The sequence below is a fragment of the Heptranchias perlo genome, chromosome 6 (genome assembly GCF_035084215.1).
Source record: "Heptranchias perlo isolate sHepPer1 chromosome 6, sHepPer1.hap1, whole genome shotgun sequence".
Lineage (NCBI taxonomy): Eukaryota > Metazoa > Chordata > Chondrichthyes > Hexanchiformes > Hexanchidae > Heptranchias > Heptranchias perlo.
Genome location: NC_090330.1, coordinates 60645457 through 60668695, shown reverse-complemented (window position 1 = coordinate 60668695; position 23239 = coordinate 60645457). Strand labels below are relative to the sequence as shown.

Below are 23239 nucleotides of genomic sequence, written 5' to 3'. Positions count from 1 at the left end.
ACACAAAAAGTAGTGGAAATCTCTCTCCCAAAAGACTGTGAATGCTAGGTCAATTGAATTTTTCAAGACAGAGACTGATACATTTTTGTTAGGCGAGGGTTTCAAGGGATATGGATCAAAGGTGGGTAAATAGAGTTGAAGTACAGATCAACTGTGATCTGATTGAATGGTGGAACTGGCTAGAGGATGAATGGCTTACTCCTGTTCCTATGTTCCTAAAGTGGGGAATGTCAGGATGCTGTCTGTCTGAAATTAGTAGTTTTAGAGCACATAATAAAAGGGGAAAGTAGTTGGGAACTATACCTCAGGTATTTTTTTTGAGTCAATCAGATTAATAGCCTGGTTACAGAGCTTCTCTGTGGAGTCTTGTGTTCATTCACTTCAAGAGACCACTCTGGGTGGCACCAAACACTGGCAAGAAGTGAATGCAGTTTTTTTGGTAAATTCCATCACAAAATTTATGTTCCATTAAAGGGCTGTATGAAGTAATTAGTTCCAACCTGTTATTTCTCTTTATTGGGCCACAGTTTGAATCCAGCTCCGACAGATGGGAGAAAATCTAGTTTTTCAGATGACTGTTTTGGGTCCTGATTAAATGAGTTGCAGTAGCCTCAATCCAGTTTCTATTGGATAGTAGCCCAAAGTACAAATCTCTATTCAAATTTGGTACAATTATTTCTAATTTGGCAATTTACCCAGTGACCATAAGGGTAGGCATTTTGGGGAAAAATGGAAAAATAGAATTAGGCACATTTTCACAAAAGTGAAGAAGCTGAGCTTCGCATCACATCTTTCCTAAGATCAATTGCTACTAATTATTAGGTGCAAAATAAATCAATATTCTGTTCATCTGCACTATCATTTGCTGAGCATAATACACAAATAATAAATAAAACTACGCTTAGGGGTTACCCATTCCCAGCTGTTAACTTCACTGGCAAAGCTGGCATTTATTGCCCATCCCTACTTGTCCTCATAAGATGGTGATGGGCCTTCTTAAACCGCTGTTCTTTGCAGCAGTTTGATACAACTGTGTGGCTTGCTAGGCCACTTCAGAGAGCAGTTAAGAGTCAACCACACTGGTGTCAGTAATATACTTGATTGGAAAAGAAGTTTCTAATTATATAACATTTTCTCCTAAATGAGCAACATAAACCAGATTTTCTGCCAACTGTATGGTGCAAGTAGTTACTGCAAAATAAATATTTACCCTTTCTTAAAAGGATTTGTACTTAGGTCATACTGTACATAAAAGAATTATTAATACATTCAGCTGTGTAACAGATGTACACTTACAAAGCCTTGGACAAGGACATCAAAGGGTTAAAAAGGTTGTGTACAATTGTAAGTGTGTCAGTATAATATAATTTAGTTTCCAAAATAGCAACTTTCAGTTTTTGATAGTGAAGAAAACTTTGTGACTCGTGCCTTTTACAAAAGTTTATCATTATTTTGTACATTGTTATTTGTGACAAGTACCATTAAAATGCTGATATTGACATCCCATCAATGTTGAGCTACATGAAATTAGCGCAACCTATTATGTAACCTATATTGTAACACCAGTTTTTCACCACTAGTTTACACCATTAAACCTTACTAATTAATTATACACTTAGAGATTTGGTTTAAGGCCTTTTAATATCTCTTCCACCCTAGCTGCAATGCATTTTCACCAAGACATTTTTTTTCTTACATTCTTGCGCAACAAAACTAGGGCTGATTTTATCATTTGGTATTTGATTTGATGCTAGAGTATTATTATAACATTTCAGCACCACATAGTTTATATTTATTTGCTGTGTACTACGTCATATATTAGACCAATTATTTAATGAATCTTCTTTGACATCGAAACATTAAGTTCCCCCTATTTTAAATCGAATGAGATCTTGGTAAGCCAAGTTCCCCAAGCCTCATATTTTCCATTTATATTGAAATATAAATCTCATTACAGAATCTTGTCCCATCAGAAAATAGAGTCTTCTAAAATTGAAAATGGCATTGTAAATCCATTGTACCACTGATAAATTACATTTCCAATGGCCACAAAACTTAGTAATTATTTGTGATGGGCATAATATGCCAATCTACTCCATAATCCCACACCAATGTAGCTAAATACAATTCATTATGCCACCACACAAAATAGCCTTTCTTGTGACCACAGTAGCAATTAATTTGAAATTGTGTTATGTAGAGTGAGTATTCACATTATCCCAAAGAATATAAATTTGCCCACAATCTGCTGATTGTCAATTTCTGGTTCATATTTTCATGATTCAGTCTTTAAATACAGGTCTGAAATTTTTTTTAATATATCGTATTCCAAATACAAGTACTTTCAAATGGCAGTAAAACTGTATAAATTATATACTAAGCCATAAGTACAATGTGATTTTATACAATGAAATTTGAATGATCAGAAAACATTCAGTTGAACATCATTTTGTGACAGATATTAATAATTATTAAATATACTAAAACCAACTAAACTATTTGACAATATATACTTTAAACTATCAATTTTACCACTGAATGATATATATTTAGAAAAAAAAATCAACATTTAAACAAGATACCAATACACCAGTGTATTGGAAAAAATAAAATTAGAATAAAAAGTGCGATTTGTTCTCAAAGCTAGCACAATTCCCCCTCTGCCACTTTCACTCGCAACGCGTGGCAACTTTTTTCTTTCAAAAAGTATTAAAATCCTGTGGGCACAATTTTTTTTCCAAAAAAAAGGTTACATTTCTAATTTAAATTGCAGAAATTAAAATATTTTTTGATTTGCAGCAGGAGAATTGTGAACAGATGTCCTCTGTATACATCAATATTATTTTGACACAAGGAGAAACTGAAATTGAATGAAAGGTAATACATAGCTTTCTTAGATGCAATAATTAGATCATAATGAATACTAGACTGAGACAACACTGGATGTGCTAAGAGAAGATTAGAGGCTATTTGCAGATAATCTCCGACTAACACAATACTGGATGCTCATACTTTATCAACTTAATCTTTGGTGTCAATGGATTTATTAGTTCTCAAGTATGTTAAATTTACAATCCATATGTATCTATTTCCCAAATGCATCAGTAATTTAGACCTTTATGCATTATTACTTGAGTATTGAAGTAGATACCTAGTACCTGTTACCAATCCTAATGTAACTGAAGGCATCTTTGGGTATCTTTTGAGCTTCAAGAAAAGTACCCAATGACTTGATTTATTTTCCATGAGTGACATGTAAAAGTGAACACCAGCATCCTACACTCTATGGTGAAGGCTGCAGTCAAGGATAGTCATGTGTCTATAAAATTTGGTTTACAAAGTGACCAATTAACTTTATTGATTAAAAACATAATTTGGGGAGATTTAGGCTGGAAAAGCATCATAAATTCTGCCAGAAAGGAAAACACTATAGCTAGGTTCAAATGATAGATGTAAATAAACGCAGAATTTGTGTAGCTATTATAATTCAATATGTATAAATTTCTCCTTCATCCAATGTAACATTTTTCAACCAAATACACAAGAATCAACAGCAAGATAAAACTTCCATTATTCATACAGTTTAAATGTAGCTCTTATCCAATATTTGGCACTCCAAAGAAGGAGTCTTGAAATACAAATGCTATATACAGCTTTATAAAATATGTGTCTATTTATATATTCTTAAATTTGGTCACTTTTTCCACTTTCAATACTGCAAAATGAATATTCTTCAATAACTATGGCTAATAAGATTAGTATTTTTTATTAAAGCGAACAGTTATTGATGCAGACCACAATCCTTTGTTCCATACCATAAAAAGGCATATATTCTACAGATGCAAACACTCCATCGCTTCTGACTGCTTGACATCCGTTTAGTTGTGTTGGAATAGAGCATTATCAGTTTGTAACGTTTTGTTCACCATGGATACCATGGAGATTTTCTAGTCTCGCCAGCAGTTATCAAAGAAAGACTACGTAATTTGCAGGGATCAGTCCTGTTTTGCCTTCATATGTTCCCTGTAGCCAACCTGGCTCCACTGATGCATGTACTAGAATAAACAGAATGAAAATGATTTAATCATTAAATGTACTGCACATCAACATTAAACATTTATTGCTGTTAAATCTATTAAGAGCTGAAGACAATTGAAGCTTTTTCAAAAGCAAGCCTGTCTACTGTCATTGCTTTTGTGTAACTGATATTCTAAGAAATCAAAAAAGAACATAAGAACGTTTTTATACAAACAGGGCATGATTTTATCGGGGAGCTGGGAAGGGGGCGGGGTGGAATTTCTGACAGGAAACCCGGAAGTACGGGTTTTCAGATGTCCTTACGGTTTTGACGAGATCGTAGGGGATGGGGGAGCTCAGTCAGCAGGAGTCAGAAATCATAAGGGGGGGGGGGGGCGGTCGGAGATCGTGAGGGGGGGTGGTCAAAGATCGTGGGGTGGGATCACTGCAGGTAGGCTTGTTGGGCCTGGGGGAAGCACTCCTGCTCCTACGGGCCCACAAGCTGTGCTACAAAGGCACTTACCTGTTTCGGGCCTTCTCACCTCCTCTCAGCAGACTGAGCACTAGCCCCCACCACCATCCCCGATGATAGTGAAGTAGAAGGCCCGGGAATCCTGACCCCCAGGAATTAAAAACAAAAAATCTGTTAAAATGGAGGTCCGCAGCCTCCTTGAAAGCTTTTAGTGACCAACCCGTCTCCTGAGAGTGGGTTGGTTGTCTGCCCCTTGTCCCGCCTCCGTTAAAACCGGAAATGGGGGGGGTGGAGACAGGCTTTAGATATTAAAAATTTTTACAGCCCTCCCTCCACCCCGCCAAAACCCATTTTTCCGAGTTCAAATCATGGCCGCAAAGTCACAACAGAGTGTGCAAAGGAGAATTCTAATCTACATAATGAAAGAAAATGATTGGTGTTCTCACAGTTAATAGAATTGGTCTCAAAAGTAGCACTGAATGGATTCAAAAATATGTACATAAACCAACATCTGGTATCGAGGACCCTTTATGGAGTACATCTATCTTGTCCTATTACTTGTAATTCACTCTTTCCCAGGACTTCAAAACTGGATCTCCTTACTTCCCTCAGACTTTTATTTCACCTAAAACGTGCAGGCTTTTAAAACTCAAGTTTGGCTCACCTAATCGTCATTACTGATTTGCCTGTCATTTGCTCTTTTCAAACTTGGTGGTATCCTTGAATTTTTTTTAAAAAACTATTAATTGGTGGGGTACTTCAATGTCCATCACCAAGAGTGGCTCGGTAGCACCAATACAGCAATATGGTTGATTCTTAATTGCCCTCTGAAATGGCCTAACAAGCCACTCAGTTGTACAATCTTGCTAAAAAAAGTCATAATAAGAATGAAACCGGACGGACCAGCCGGCATCGGACCACTAGGCACCGGACACGACAAAGGCAAACCAAGCCCAGTCAACCCTCCAAAGTCCTCCTCGCTAACATCTGGTGACTTGTGCCAAAATTGGGAGAACTGTCCCACAGACTAGTCACGCAACAACCTGACATAGCCATACCCGCAGAATCATACCTTTCAGCCAACATCCCAGACTCTTCCATCACCATCCCTGGGTATATCCTGTCCCACCAGCAGGACAGACCCACCAGAGGTGGCGGTACAGTGATATACAGTCAGGAGGGAGTGGTCCTGGGAGTCCTCAACATTGACTCCGGACCCCATGAAATCTCATGGCATCAAGTCATACACGGGCAAGGAAACCTCCTGCTGATTACCACCGACCGCCCTCCCTCAGCTGATGAATCAGTCCTCCTCCATGTTGAACACCACTTGGAGGAAGCACTGAGGGTAGCAAGGGCACAGAATGTACTCTGGGTGGGGGACTTCAATGTCCATCACCAAGAGTGGCTCGGTAGCACCACTACTGACCGAGTTGGCCGAGTCCTGAAGGACATAGCTGCCAGACTGGGCCTGCGGCAGGTGGTGAGTGAACCAACACGAAGGAAAAACTTACTTGACCTCATCCGCACCAATCTACCTGTTGCACATGCATCGGTCCATGACAGTATTGGTAGGAGTGATCACCGCACAGTCCTCGTGGAGACGAAGTCCCGTCTTCGCACTGAGGACACCATCCAACGTGTTGTGTGGCACTATCACCGTGCTAAATGGGATTCAGAACAGATCTAGCAGCTCAAAACTGGGCATCAATGAGGCGTGGTGGGCCATCAGCAGCAGCAGAATTATATTCCAGCACAATCTGTAACCTCATGGCCCGGCATATTCTTCACTCGACCATTACCAACAAGCCAGGGGATCAACCCTGGTTCAATGAGGAGTGTAGAAGAGCATGCCAGGAGCAGCACCAGGCATACCTAAAATAAGGTGCCAACCTGGTGAAGCTACAACTCAGGACTACATGCATGCTAAACAGCAGAAGCAACATGCTATAGACAGAGGTAAGCAATTCCACAACCAACGGATCAGATCAAAGCTCTGCAGTCCTGCCACATCCAGTCGTGAATGGTGGTGGACAATTAAACAACTAACGGGAAGAGGAGGCTCTTCCCGTTATCTTCTCCTCATCCTTAATTATGGCGGAGTCCAGCATGTGAGTGCAAAAGACAAGGCTGAAGTGTTTGCAACCATCTTCAGCCAGAAGTGCCAAGTGGATGATCCATCTCGGCCTCCTCCCGATATCCCCACCATCACAGAAGCCAGTCTTCAGCCAATTCGATTCACTTCACGTGATATCAAGAGTGCACCGGATAAAGCAAAGGTCATGGGTCCCGACAACATCCCGGCTGTAGTGCTGAAGACTTGTGCTCCAGAACTAGACGTGCCTCGAGCCAAGCTGTTCCAATACAGCTACAACACTGGCATCCACCAGACAATATGGAAAATTGCCCAGGTATGTCCTGTCCACAAAAAGCAGGACAACTCCAATCCAGCCAATTACCACCCCATCAGTCTACTTTCAATCATCATCAAAGTGATGGAAGGTGTTGTTGACAGTGCTATCAAGCAGCAATTTAAACCAATAACCTGCTCACCGATGCTCAGTTTGGGTTCTGCCAGGACCACTCGGCTCCAGACCTCATTACAGCCTTGGTCCAAACATAGACAAAAGTGCTGAATTCCAGAGGTGAGGTGAGAGTGACTGCCCTTGACATCAAGGCAGCATTTGATTGAGTGTGGCACCAAGGAGCCCTAGGAAAATTGAAGTCCATGGGAATCAGGGGGAGAACTCTCCAGTGGCTGGAGTCATACCTAGCACAAAGGAAGATGGTAGTGGTTGTTGGAGGCCAATCATCTCAGCCCCAGGACATTGCTACAGAAGTTCCTCAGAGCAATGTCCTAGGCCCAACCATCTTCAGCTGCTTCATCAATGACCTTCCCTCGATCATAAGGTCAGAAATGGGGATGTTCGCTGATGATTGCAGTGTTCGTTTCCATTCGCAACCCTTCAGATAATGAAGTAGTCCACGCCTGCATGCAGCAAGACCTGGACAACATCCAGGCTTGGGCTAATAAGTGGCAAGTAACATGCGTGCCACACAAATGCCAGGCAATGACCATCTCCAACGAGAGAGAGTCTAACCACCTCCCCATGACATTCAACGGCATTACCATCGCCGAATTACCCACCATCAACATCCTGGGGGTCACCATTGACCAGAAACTTAACTGGACCAGCCACATAAATACTGTGGCTACAAGAGCAGGTCAGAGGCTGGGTATTCTGTGGCGAGTGACTCACCTCCTGACTCCCCAATCTACATCATCTACAAGGCACAAGTCAGGAGTGTGATGGAATACTCTCCACTTGCCTGGATGAGTGCAGCTCCATCAATATTCAAGAAGCTCGATACCATCCAGGACAAAGCAGCCCGCTTCATTGGCACCCCATCCACCACTCTAAACATTCACTCCCTTCACTACCGGCGCACCGTGGCTGCAGTGTGTACCATCTACAGGATGCACTGCAGCAACTCACCAAGGCTTCTTCGACAGCACCTCCCAAACCCGCGACCTCTACCACCTAGAAGGGCAAGGGCAGCAGGCGCATATGGAACAACACCACCTGCACGTTCCCCTCCAAGTCATACACCGTCCCGACTTGGAAATATATCGCCGTTCCTTCATTGTCGCTGGGTCAAAATCCTGGAACTCCCTAACTAACAGCACTGTGGAAGAACCATCACCACACGGACTGCAGCGGTTCAAGAAGGCGGCTCATCACCACCTTCTCAAGGGCAATTAGGGATGGGCAATAAATGATGGCCTTGCCAGAGATGCCCACATCCCATGAACGAAAAAAAAAAAATTCAGTTGATTCATCACCTTGGTGGGGGTTTAGTGCTAGATTATTTCTGCTTTTATCTGATCTAAGACAGAGTGATAGAGGGGTCACTGTAATTATTCTCAAGTGTGCAGAGGGAAGGAGGGGGGCGGGGGAAGAAATTAGCCTGGAGGTCCATTCATGATCCCAACTGGTGAATCCTGCTAGAAAAAGTGTACACATGTGAATCAGATTAGACTGGGCTCAGATGCCTCTATGGTGGCACAGCAACATTCATTGTCAAAGCTTACATTAAATGACCACTTGGGTGAAGTATGACAGTGCATTCGTGACCTGGAATTATGCCACAGCATGAGGAGAGAAGGGAAGAAAATTCTGCTTGTATAATATTCAACAATATATAAATCTCACAGCATTAAATTGTACTCAAAATCAAGTAAAACAAACCTCCTTTCATAACAGAAACATAATTAGTAATGGATCAAATACAACATTAATACAATTTGGATTTTTACCACAGATAGAAATTGTGTCAACTTTCAAAAATATATTTACATGAAATTAGTAAATGAAATGTGAAGAGAGACAAGTCCTGTCTTCCTTTCAGCCCTGAGAGAGCTTGTACTCAAGTGACCAAAATTATTTACAACAGTAAACATCTATGATCAGGCACCTTCACTCAACAAGATAGAAATGCAGAATGTCATCAGTGAACCTTTAAAGGTGAAAACATTATGCAAATGATTGAGACTGTTTAGAGGTTCCGAATGATACACATTTTAAATTTACAACAAAATAAACTAGAAATTTACGGATAAACGTCATGATTTTTGATATCCTTGTTTTCTATTTTCATTATTTCTATTTTTTAATAAGAAGAAACTGGCCACATAGGGAGACACTGCATCAGTAATAAAGCTAAGATAAAAAAGAACCTATTGCACAGACAAAATTAGAATTATATTAACTCAAATAAATGATTTAAAAAGTGCATCAAATTACCAATGGTCAAACATAGGCTTCAATGTAAACCACTATGAAATTGATCAGAAACAACATTAAACATGCAGTAATGCACTACTAATTCAGTAACAGAATTAATTATAGATTTATTTGAATTTTGATAAAATTAAGTACTAAGATTTATCAACTCATCAGGTTCTTGAAGCACAATATTTTTAAAATTTAACAGCAATAATAAACTTGAATGAACAATTCATGAATATATATAAATTAAAAAAGTGGATGCAACATTCATTTGATAATGCAATTATACATTGTACTGACCCTGAACTCACTCTTTAACAAGGTTTCAAGTCTTGCCGAGACATAGCTCATAGAAAAATCATCAAAATACTATTCTCCGGTGCTCCCCCATTAAGGTTCCAATGCTTGTGGAATAGAATCTACTTAGATCTTAGTCTCCATACCTCACGAGTTATAATTTCTCCGAAAAACGCTTCAAGATCACGACGCTCTATTGTCGGTGCTCGCTATATGCATTGCTAATACAGAAGCACTGGAGAAGGTTGCCACTGACAATAAATTCCCATCCCGCACTCCCCCCTCACTGACTATTGTGGAAAACCATAAAGAAATGCCTGACCAAATTAACTTTCTAATACACCTAAACCATAAAGCTGACCATATTAATTTCCTAATACCCTTAAATAAAAGAAGAAATGCATGATGGATAAGTTGACCATGTTAGCTGACCAGCTGAATATAATAGAAAGCTTATGTTTTAGTTCTCACCAAAGACACACAGAAGAGCTATTGTCTGCTTATGAGATAACTGTCTGACTAACAGAAATGAATGACCATATAGCCTTGAGACTAGGTACAGACCCATTGATAAGAAAAACTGTTACTAAGGAAACATGCTTTCCCAGACAATGTTAAAAGAATCACGAGGCAGTCATGAGGAACCAGAGGGTGGGTTCCCTATTTTGATTGACTAACCACTTGAACTAATAAAGAATGTACATGTACACCCATATTCTATGATAGACAGACATTACTAATTAAACTGTATAAATGTGAACTGTTTCCCTATGTTCAGTGAAGAGGTTGTTCTGACCATTGTTTTAGAGCACTCTTCCCTTGTATACAAGCTTCTTTTAATTAAATTCTTACTTGTCTGAAAATAAGTGTTTGGAGTTAATGCATTGTATATAATAGGTCATTAAGTTTTCGACAGTTCTTGGAGGTCCCACCGAGATCGCTTGTGATCCTCGGTAAGTACGGACACAAGTTGTCTGTACGAACCCAGACACACAGCGATTGATAAGTGTATGCAATAACTGACGTGACTAATTCTTCTGTTTGCCTTTAGGAATTGGAAGGCAATCATAAGAAATGTGTTTCGTATAGACAAGGAGAAAAAAAAAAGGGGAAAAAAAAGACGCGCAACAGATTACTCGATATTGTCAGCTGCGGTGTTGTCGTAGTGGGCTGAGAGAGCAATAACGGAGTAGATCTGTGATACCGGTGATTACTAGACTGACGTTGAGGTTGCTGTAAGGACCAACAGTCAGCTGCTAGTGGAAAAAAAAAGAGGCACCAGGAAATGAGAAAAGGTAACCAGTTTACAGACTTGATTAAAAAAATTTTAAGTGTGAAGTTGTAATTTGGACAAGCGTAGACTAGATTTTGCGTAATTCGGAAAAGTGTGAAATTACAAGTCTGTAGTGGCGACAAACGCAGACTGGTGTAGATGTCGCGGATTCGGAAAAGTGTGAAATTCTGGTTTACCTAAATTAAGTGTTTAGATAGAAACACTAGTAGTGTTCCCCCTTCTCAAAGGGAGAAGCACTTTTGAAAAAGATCTTGCGTAAGTCAGCTGATTCAACTAAGTGCAGACGTTTCTCTCACACACCTAGCCTGAGCTTGTTATTAAGAGGGTTTTAACCCCACGTGAAGGCCAGGACCCTAAAGTAGGTGTAGAGAACACATGACCGTCTTGTCCAATCAGCTGAATTATCAAGTATAGAATTGTGATAGTTAAGATAGGTCTTGATTGTTGTGTAATTACAGTGTGGAGGATTGTATAAACTATAAGCCATGGGCGCCAACGCTAGCAAAATCCCTCCAAAGGGAACACCTGCTGCTTATATGTACAGAAACTTTGGGAAAGAAACAACTGACGAGTTGATAGTTTTGGTCCATTTTGACGAAACTAAGAAATATCCCTTTCCCGAAGACGGTACATTTAATATGGATAGAATTAAGTGACTAGAAAAATGTTTAAAAGACCGAGACCCGAAAAAGAAATGTTCTTTTGTTTTCAGTGTACTGTCTCTTTAAAAAGCCTGTCCTTATTGTGAGTGTTTTCTGTCGGTGTTGTGGGCCACGCCCCCTTCTTACGTGTTTTCCCCTTTTGTGTGATGTATCTGTTTTGTCTTGTGTTTAATTCTGAGATTGCTGAATTAAAATTGGAGTTATTGAGGTTAAGTGACCTATTAAATTCTGGTTCTTATAAAATGTGAGCATGTCAAATTCCAGACATGGGATCTTCAAAAAAAATTGGCATTTTGAATTTTTATCTTGTGATTGGCTGTGGTTAAAAAAAAAGGTTAAAAAAAAATTAACGGGACAAATAAAAAGCAGCTATCTGGTATCACCGTGATAGGAAAAGTCGGAAAGCTGGAACAGCTCGGAGAGTTGGTTATAATCATACCCACTAAAAGTATGTGAAAAAAATGAATTGGACAGCAAATTATAAAACTTACGAAGCAAGGTGAAAATTGAGGGGAACCTAAACAAAAGTTGATCACAACAAACTGGAAATACTAGACTAACTATAAACTAAAATGTACGATGGGAGATGTTATTTCCTGGTATGAATTTTTTTTTAAAAAAAAGAATTTCCCTACCCCTTAAGGTTTTTTGTGAATTTTGAAGGGAGACACACTCTTTCTTCAGGGTGCATGGTGAGGATCCTTGAATCCTCCTCCCCTGAGGGAATAGATATAAAAAAAAGGACGGCGATAATGATCATATTGGATTTTAATTGTCATCTGAAGGATAAGATTAGGAAAAAGGCTGTTTGCAAAGCTAAAGCAGGGTCTGAAAAGAAAGTAAAGAAGCTGCAAGCAAACAAGTTGGTTAATAAGAAACATTGGAGAAAACACTATGATTAAAATAAATCTCAAAAATAGTGTGCAAAATATAAAGTGTAAAGCAATCCACAAATGTGAAAAAATCAGTCAAACCTGTGTGAAGAGAAATTTTGAAGGTGGAATGTGGAAACTTAATCTCAGAGGGAGAAGTATCAAATTACTGCTACCACGAGAGCCAGTTTATATTAACCCCTTCCATCCCAAGAAGCCAGACTGTCATGCCAAGAGCAGTTCAAACAGATAGAAATGACCCAATCAGTTGAGAACTGTCTGAGGCTTGCCCAGAACACAGGTGAACATGAGGTAACAATTGGTATAGGTTATGCTATTAAAATTGACCCAATTACTCGGAAATGCCAAAGGCTACAATTGACTGATATAAGTTTCCACACAGACAATGCTACAGTGAGAAAAAAAAATTGATAAGAAAGGAATGAAAAAAAAATTGATAAGAAAGGAATGTAAAACAAATCGTATGAAGAGAAAGCATAGGTTGGGCAATTGGAAGTCCATTACTTGAGCTATGTACTGGCACAGGGTACTAAACGCCTATCAGTTTCACCCCGCCACAGTATGATAAGGAAGTTCGACAAGTTCTGGGCTATTCAATTTTATTTGAAACTATTCACGAATAGTAGCTCCAATACAAGATCTGACCAAAGAGGGGAGACCTTCCCTGACAAATTATATAACTCGCATTGAGAATGCTAAGAAAACTCAACAATTATATCAACACCTCCTAACTCAAGTGTTAAAACAAAGCGTGACATGGAATGGAGGTGGACATCGTAAAAGAGATAGACAAATGTGGAGACGTGAAAGATCTGTGATAAATGATATAGCAACTGCCTTTAATACGGGTGCCTCAGTTGTTAACACCATTGATTTGGCAACATTAGATCAAAGGGTCAGAGATTTAGGGTCTCGCATTAAAGATATATTAAAAAAATAAATGAAAATACAGATAAGGAATTGTCTGAGGATCAAATGCTGACCATACATTTGTAAAAGATAGCTACAGTGCTAGAAACACATGCCCAAACCATTAATAAATTAATAAAAGAGGAATATAACGTATCTTAGCAGGCGGCTGCTAATGACATCTGCAGTACATATGGTAACTGGATTGTGGAACAGACACGAGAACCTAGCCCAGATACAGGCAGGGGAAGTACCCTTATGAATAACGAATCAACAAACTGAGGGTGAACCTGACCTGTGGGCATGATGGAGGGTCTGTCCTTACCTGAGGGAATAAATGAAATCAAAAACACAAAACATTTTTCTTAATGTGGTTACATCTTGAAAACACAGATTAGGACTTGGAGTTGGAAATTCCAGTCTGCAGTCCTACGTACATCTGTATGTGGGAGAGACAGTGTTTATTTCAGACAGGTTGCGAGCTCCAGAGAGAGAGAGGGTCTAGGCAATTTCTCTCTCCTGTTTTGTTTTCTGGATTTGTTTCAGGTAAAGGGATTATTCCTTTGGACAAAATAAATAATAAATGATGATTTGACAAATTAAACCCTTGGGCTCTCAAGAAGAGCCGCAATGGATTTTCTGTGTTTCTTTTAAAACAGGTGACCCTGGTTTTTTGGGACCACGTGAGTGTTGATGGTGCAGGATTACCAAGAGTAGTTCTTTGACATAAAATGGCTTTACAAAGTTACAGTGCAACCTTTGCTGGAGAAATTTGGTGCAGGAAACGATCCAGTGGTGTTAAAGATTTAAGACTTTAGCTGCAGACATCAGCAGATACCAAATGTCACAACGTGGTGATATCAACCTGATTCTCTTCTTTTGAAAACATTTTGATTTGTTATGTTTTAACCCATTTATTGTCTTCTGAAACAGAGTGCTCGAGGTGGGAAGATATGGGAGTTACATCCAAAAGTAATTATGAGCACTTCATCTCCACTATAAAACCACAAAGCCTGGACATAATTTGTTTCTGAAATTGGAATTGATAAGAAAAATTTATATGAGTTGCTATTCAAGCACTCGAGAAAGAAAAATTTACTTGTAATTTAAGGGGATAATCAAATTATATTTTAAAATAAAAGAAGTCCAGTCTAAATGGTTCCTATTGAATGCTGTGCATCAAGGAAGAATTCTTTTTGAGAGGGAAGAAAATTTTACATTGACAAGTCCTGTCAGTCCAACAATACTGCTCTCAAGTTGGGATAATTGTGAAATGATAGAAGGGACTCGGGCACAATGTAGTGGGATATTTTGGGAAATGAAAAGCAGTTCAAGAAGAAATTACGTAAAATAAACAAATTTTGGGATATTGGACCTGACTGTAAATATTGTATCGGACAGTAACGTTCCTCCAGGGCTCATGATAGGTAATATAATGGGTTATGTAAAATTGGATGAGAGGAAGTGATTGAGAATTAAAGTAAAGAAACAGAGAAATTACACCAAATGGGAATTTCTCTAAAGTCATGGAACTGGGCATGATTTACCAAAAAAAAATATCAATCTGGCATAAATATACAATCTAGTGAAAGTCAGGAAAGTGTAGTTGAGAATAGTAAAGTGATAGCTTTCTCGTGGAGATATTTGTGTCCTTGCCTATAATGAACAATGAGAAAGCTACATTCAATAGCCTGGCCACTACCCTGACATCGGTACCACGCAGGGGGAGATAAGCACTCTAGACACCCCTGATCTTTTTGATAAGATAACCTGAAAACCTAAGAATGGCTACAGTGGACATAAAAGATACAAATGTATGTTGCCATCATCTGAAACGGAGGCTAGGATGAAGAACATGATTACAAAGGCCTATGGCCTGGTGAGCTAGTGGAACCACTCTTTAAACAAACCAGTTGCTTTTACAGGACTGAATCCTACTGGACATATGATGTGTGCCATGGAAAACACGTTCGGAAATACCATGAGGAAAGAGAGACTGGCCAGCAGAAAGTTAATATCCAAGAACACTACCTATGATATGTTGCTAGTATGCGGAAATACATGAAGAAGATACACTGAAGAATGAGTCTCAGACAGGCTCAGTTACTTGACAACAGCACAACATGAAATGGTTAATGTGGTCCAGGTGAGTGAGAAATCCTTTTAAACAAGGCACTGACACATGGTCCATAGAGAAACCGACTAATTAATGAAACAGCCAGGAAACACTGGTACCAATCAGAAGGACTGAAATTAAAGTAAAGAGGGACATAGTAATTTGGATTTCCAAAATTCAGGGTTAGGTTCCCATCAGTTAACAATGAAATTGAGAGAAACAATACTTAGAAGATATCCACACGATGGATACAAAATTACAAAATTATGAGGGGCCCAGATAAAGTAGACAGGAAGTACCTGTTTCCCCTAGCAGAGGGTTCAAGAACTAGAGGACATAGATTTAAGCTGATTGGCTGGAACAAAATTAGAGGGATGTGTTACTAGACGTGCTGTCACTGTATGTCCACATAGTGTTGGACACAGCCCAGAAGCACAGTGTGGGTTTAACAATACCGGTACCAATCAGGATATTAACTGTACCATGGAGGCCCTAGGGGCGGATCTAAAACCCACTCAAGTAGCATATGCCGGAGAGGGCGAATACTGTGTTACAACTAATTTGAATATGCCAATCTAACTTGTGATATTTTAAGTCCAGAGTTCTGCTTCATTCCTGAAGTCCTGGTTCGGATTGGACCCGAGGAACTGGTAGAGATACACAGGCATAACCTCACCACCTTACAAGTTTCTGAGGATATCAAAAAGGACTTAAAAGAATATCAGGACACATTTGGGTATCTGACACCCCTGTTGCCTAAATACTTGGAAGCATTGCGAATGGAGATACGCCTCTCCCAGAAGGTTTATTATAACCTACAACAGGACAATAAAAATATTAAGCATGACATTGACCAAATTAAAGTCACCACTTGGTGAGATGACCTCTGGAATTGGGGACTGAATATACAGATTCATCCTCAGATTAGATTAATTTCACATGTATTAGTCGTAGTGCAGTTTGTTGCAATATGATTCTTGGTTTTCATGGCATGTAATAAATGTAAGCAGAGGATGAAGGGTTTGGCAAAGATAGTAAAACAGAGCCTGGGTGAGAATGTCCCCATTGTCTCTGTGATTTCAACTAAGAAAACATCTTAATGGTACTGGGAGTAGCACCCGCTGGGGTAAGGTGCATGTAAAAGGGAAGACAATCATAGTTTGATAGGATTATCAGATGCTCTGCCTCTCTTCCACCCGGACTGGTGGCCAACACGAAGGGAACCTGGTTAAGATGAGGTACAGCATCTAACAGGATATTATAGGGATAAAAATTTGGATTAAGGGAAAAAAGGGGTGGGTCCCAATCTAGAGTTCAAAGGTCAGGCCTAGTAGTTGATTAATTAACCCATAAATCCCCATACAAGGACCCTGGCGGTGGCGTACCAGAAAAAAAAACTGAATGATTAATTAAACTGTTATAAGAGACTGTTGCAGCATGGCATGTCCTAAACTTTTAAATCACATGAGAATAATTGGCTCGGCATGCCTGATCGTATGGGTGGGAACTGGCATAAAACCTGCTACAACCCATGCTGCAAGTGGACTCAATCGTGTTTCAAGGGAACTGCATGTCAATACTTTTTTTATACATGTCATATATGTATGCAAAGCATCAGGGTATCTCTAGTTGCTGGGTGTGCTCACATATCCCAATTCAATCCAAGGGAGGCATTCCACTCAGACCAGCCCCCTAACTTGCCAAGAAATAGCGGAGTGGGTAATAAATCAAATTGAAATTAATGGGAACAGAATGCGAGATAGTGGCTGGATGAGTGCGAGAACAAGTAAGACAATATTTGTGAGAAAGCAATGGAAGGAGTACACAATCACAACAAAATGTGAAACCAAATTTCGGGGGTGGTACCAACCTAATTACGATCGGACCCATAAACCTCCTTTTCTAATCCTTACAAATACACCAAGAACTAATGGAGCAATATGTTTGAGTAAGAATTCAGTAGGGGGTGATGTAATGGGATGGAGTAATTGCACTCAGTATATAAATATGACAGAAACCAGCATCAGTAATACCATCAGATGGAAGCCTTGCACAGGTGGCCAAATTTACATAGATAGAATAAACGTAAAGAATTCCCCTGCAATTACTGCATACTTTATTTGTGGCCACAAGGCATACCCATGGTTGCCTCAAAAATGGACAGGATCATGTTACTTGGGATATGTGATCCCATATGTCCGACACTCATCATCCCTGCCTCAATATCCTACTGAGCAACGAGTAAAGAGGGTAATTACTGAGGCTGACCGATTCTGGGCCATTGCTTTCCCTAGGTGGGGAGTGAGCATGGCCACCAGAGAAATTATTAAATTAGCCAAAATCTGGGAAATAGTTGCTAATAATAGGGCAGAAGCCTTAAAGGAAATAAGCGCAGAAATTATAGCCATTCGTACGGTCACCTTACAAAACCGTATGGCCCTTGATTACCTATTGGCAGAGAAAGGAGGAACATGCACACTAATTGGATCTGAATGTTGTACCTACATACCTGATAGTTCAGAGAATATTACTAATTTGGCCGATCACATTCAAAGGGAAGTTGAGAAATTCAAGCAGCCCCCTTCATTCACTCTTTGGGGCTGGGCAACAGGATAGCTGGGTTCTATTGGGACTTCTCTAGTTCAGGGACTAGTCATATTTGTTGTTATAATTCTTATAGCCTATTGCTTTGTCAAATGCTGCTGTGTTATGATGTCCAATCTGGGTACACATATAGCGCCCACAAATTTGATGGTGCAAGTAGGGGTGACACAGGATGAGGTGCAGGAGGAGTTTGAACGTCTGGGTGGAATAATGCTCTATTAGAGTATTGTCCTTTTATATATATATAGGACAAAAGGGGGGAATGTGGAAAACCATAAAGAAATGCCTGACCAAATTAACTTTCTAATACACCTAAACCATAAAGCTGACCATATTAATTTCCTAATACCCTTAAATAAAAGAAGAAATGCATGATGGATAAGTTGACCATGTTAGCTGACCAGCTGAATATAATAGAAAGCTTATGTTTTAGTTCTCACCAAAGACACACAGAAGAGCTATTGTCTGCTTATGAGATAACTGTCTGACTAACAGAAATGAATGACCATATAGCCTTGAGACTAGGTACAGACCCACTGATAAGAAAAACTGTTACTAAGGAAACATGCTTTCCCAGACAATGTTAAAAGAATCACGAGGCAGTCATGAGGAACCAGAGGGTGGGTTCCCTACTTTGATTGACTAACCACTTGAACTAATAAAGAATGTACATGTACGCCCATATTCTATGATAGACAGACATTACTAATTAAACTGTATAAATGTGAACTGTTTCCCTATGTTCAGTGAAGAGGTTGTTCTGACCATTGTTTTAGAGCACTCTTCCCTTGTATACAAGCTTCTTTTAATTAAATTCTTACTTGTCTGAAAATAAGTATTTCGAGTTAATGCATTGTATATAATAGGTCATTCAGTTTTCGACACGATGAGCACCCAGTTCCCTGATTTCCTCTCTTCCCTCAATGACAGAGTATCCCAGCCTCACCGCTGAGAGTGAATGCAAGCCTGAGGAAGGGAAGGACGACTCTCTCTCTTGGAAAATCTGGGCCTGATGGAGGGAGGGGGGAGGTTACCCCCATTTCACTGGAGACGTTTCACTGGAGGCAGTTTCCCTGCCTTTGCTCCCCCCACCCCCATTCTCCCACCCTCTTGATCTACTCTCTCCTTTCCCCTTTGCCATCTCCTTCACTCATCATCCTTCCAATTCCTCCTTTCCTTTCCTCCAGCCTCCCCCTCCCTGACCTTTCCCCATTCCTCCCCGCATCGCCTTCCCTCTCTCTCCTTTACCCTTCCCCCTCCCCTTTCCCGATTGCACATCCTCCCTCTACTCAGCCGCTTCCTCCTCCTGCTGCGGTCCTGCTTGCCTTCTCCTCCCCATTCACCTCCAATGCTTCCCTCCATCATCCAATTATCCTCTGCCTTCAGATCAAGCATGGTGTGAATACTGCACTGGTCAAGACTCCCCCTATACAACGTCATGGGAGATCAACTTAGCAAATGTTTATAACTTCTGTGGGCCCCACTTCCACTAGCATCGCTCCACTCCAGCTCTCTAATAACTTCACTAATTTTTTTCTCCTGTATGCTTTCATGTCCTCATATATTTGTAAACATCCCCCCTTCCGTATTCTCACCTCAAGATTTTATTATGGCCCGCACTCCCCATTTTTCTTTGCCGCTTTCTTATTCTACACCTCTTCACAAGCTTCAATTTTGGTTTTATTCACATAAGTATTTAATCTACCTCCCTCCAACATCAACATTCTGTATCAAGTTTCTCTTTATCATTGCCTTCACAATCCTGTCTTTGCTCCCACCATCCTCATCCCCTTCAACCTCCCTATCTCCTGTCCATATGCTACTCCTCTCCCACCTGTCCGCATCCTCTTCTTCCCCCCCCCCCCCTCCTCTCCTCCCACCCTCTCCTGGGTCCAATTATTTCCTCACCCTCTAATCCTACTTGACTTGAACATTGCACTTGGTCTTGATTTCCCCTGTATAATGCAACAAGAGGAAGATACTAAAATAAGTTAGTGTTATTTCTTAAGGGAGGAGGAAAATAACCCAGGGAAACTGTTGCACCTGCACAAGGGATCAAATGAATTACTGTCACTCTGCCATATATAAAGCCTTTGTTGAACTTTATGCTTAGTTCCATAACAAGGGGCAGGAAAACCACAAAATTACAGCAAGACATGGATATACATGGTAAACATACATGGTAAATAAGCATCTTTCAAAATGAAAAAAGGGATAAGCCAAGTAGATACTCTATGTGGAGATTGATCTTCAAAGAATAACAAAGACTGCTAGTCTTTCTTATTAATTTCACCTTCACTTACTGTTAGTGTAGAAACTGCTAGTGCAGCAGTGACAAACATTACTTTCAGCCATCTTGAGCCATCAAGGTAAACAATAATGCTTAATGAAAGCTTTCAAATTGCTTCTGGCAGCTCCTTGCAATTAGCTTTGAGAAGTATCCTATATGTACTGTTAGTAATGAGAGCACTGCACGAATGGAGCAAGCTCACTGTCCGTGGTGAATCTCCTCCTGCCAGTAAATAGCTTAGAGGCATATTCCACCACCCAATTTGCTAAGAAATAGATTTACCCATAATCATCTTTCAAAATGAAAAAAAAATGTTGAGTATCTTTTGCACCAGTTTGGTAAAAAGCCATTAGCCTCTAAGGGAGAATTCTTTTCAGGTGAAGAAACTTGAGGTGCCAAACAAAACCTCAGCAGCATGATTTCATGAGACAAGTGAAATTCAAGTACACTCTTTGACAATACTGCACTGCCTGCATCCCAATTTTGGTAAAATGAATCTACAACAACTTGCATTTATACAGTGCCTTTAACGTAGTAAAATGTCCCAAGGTGCTGCACAGGAGTGTGATCAAACAAAACTTGACACCGAGCCACATAGGAGATATTAGGACAGGTGACCAAAAGCTTGACCAAAGAGGCAAGTTTTAAGGAGCATCTTAAAAGGAGGAGAAAGAGGTAGAGAGACGGAGAGGTTTAGGGAAGGAATTCCAGAGCTTAGGGCCTAGTCAGCTGAAGACATGGTCGCCAATGGTGGAGCGGTTAAAATCAGGGCTGTGCAAGAGGCAAGAATTGGAGGAGCAGAGATCTCGGAGGGTTGTAGGGCTGGAGGAGGTTACAGAGATAGGGAGGGACAAGGCCATGGAGGAATTCGAAAACAAGGATTTTAAAACCGAGGCTCTACCGGACTGGGAGCCAATGAAGGTCAGCGAGTACAGGGATGATGGGAGAACGGGACTTGGTGCGAATTAGGGTACGGGCAGCAGAGTTTTGAGTGAGCTCAAGTTTATGGAGGGTGGAAGATGGGAAGCTGGCCAGGGGAGCATTGGAATAGTCAAGTCTAGAGATAACAAAGGCATGAATGAGGGTTTCAGCAGCAGATGAGCAGAGGCAGGGGTGGAGCTGGGCGATGTTACGGAGGTGGAAGTAGGCGGTCGTCTTGGTGATGGAGCAGACATGTGGTTGGAAGCTCGTCTCAGGGTCAAATAGGACGCCAAAGTTGCGAACGGTCTGTGAATCTACCACCAGACACAGAGCCCCCAAACCTTTCATGCCAAAACAAAGGACAGCAGCGTAACTATTTTAAGTGAAAGAGACTTAAACCTACAAAACACTAGGTTCAAAGGGTTCTCACATAAGTTTGCTCAGAACTAATTTCAATCCTAAGAGGGGGCAACCCAAAGAACAAAATGTATGCCTTCTAAATGCGTTTCCCAAACTGAATGGGGAAAGGTATTCCCAACAGCTACTCTTACCAACATCAACATGGGATCTAAGCAAATGTGGAGAAAGCAGCATATTCAAATATGTAGGATTGCCAGCATGTTCCATTCTGTGTAATTATAACTATAGTCTCAGCAACAATGGACAAAGCATTTCTCTTCTGTCTTGTTTATCTTCAAGGAGGGAGTCTTCCTGGGTGCAGCAAGATTTCCACCAATTTGTTGAAAATTCTGCCCTTCTAAATAGCCAAACCATTTGTTGGAATCCATAGGGATCACTTGTTTCAGAATTGACTGTTCATCTGAATCAGAAGATTTTGCCTGCACAAGATATTGATGGGTTGGTTCCGTTCAACCAACATAGAGCCAATTGGAGTTGGGTTTTCACCAGCTGATCAAGTCCAGTGTTTCCACCTATTGGAGCTGATGCACAAAAAAGTGTTCTCACTAACCAGTAATTCACGTAAGGATAGGTGTGGCTTCTGCATTGCATGAAAGCTGCCTCCACTGATGAGCACAAGTTAAACATCCTGGATGCCAAAGTTATACTGAACAGCAGTAAGTGGCTCAGTTGGTAGCACTCACTTCACAGAAGGCTGTGGGTCAAGACCCAAAATAGATTTGGGTGCTGAGGGAATGCTGCTTGTCAGGTGTGCTCTCTTTTGGATAAGATGTTAAACCCATGGATGTTAAAGATCCCAGGCACTATTCAAAGACGAGGAGGGAACATTCTTTGCTCACCAACACTAACTAAAAATCTTGTAATTCATCCACTTATTGTTTGTTGTGCCTCACAGTGCACAAATTTGCTGCCACCTTTGAAATGTGACAGCATTTCAAAAGTAACCCATTGGTTGGTAAAGCACTTTGAATGCCCCATGGACACGAAAAGAGCTTTTTAAATACCAGTTCTGTCTTTCTGTTTTGTGATGATCATATATATCCCTCAAACTGAAATTCCATACGTGTATCTTGATTTTTGAGATCAATTACATGGAGCCACCTGAATAATCTGAGGGAGGGTAACCATCTTGAACTGCTCTTAGATAAAAGAATTCAAGACTCTGAGGACCTAGATCAACCGGAATACCTGTGGTTTTGGGGACTATAAGTTAATGCAAACAAAGTCATGGGTTTTGCTGTCCCTGTAATAGATGAGGACACAGCACTGAAAGACTTCCTCAAAAAAAATTTCAGTCAATGTCTTGCTCTTCAAGTAGTAGATAGAGGCTGATACTTTTGATGCAACTACGTAGTGGTTAGGCATCTCTTCCTCCTGTTATGCCTGGGTTGGTACCTACCTGGAACAACATTTGAGCAGAACCCAAGTTGTCTATTTTAAGCTGAAGGTTGAAGGCACTTTGATCACTAGCACAATGGAGCCAACACTGGACTGATCGCCGAACAATGCTGGAAAACACCAACGCCATGCAAACTGGTACAAAATGCTGATTGA

At 40.4% G+C, this 23239-nt stretch overlaps 1 protein-coding gene across 2 annotated transcripts in view; it reads right to left on the bottom strand.

Moving 5' to 3' along the window:
• Window positions 1-1392: 1392 nt before the first annotated feature.
• Window positions 1393-23239, bottom strand: part of arhgap42a (Rho GTPase activating protein 42a) — a 315211-nt gene continuing 293364 nt past the window's right edge. For both annotated transcript variants that reach the window (XM_067986387.1, XM_067986388.1), the window contains one exon: window positions 1393-4055. In XM_067986387.1, the coding sequence (XP_067842488.1) occupies window positions 3967-4055 (89 nt within the window). In that variant the 3' untranslated portion in view covers window positions 1393-3966. The remainder of the gene's footprint in view (window positions 4056-23239) is intronic.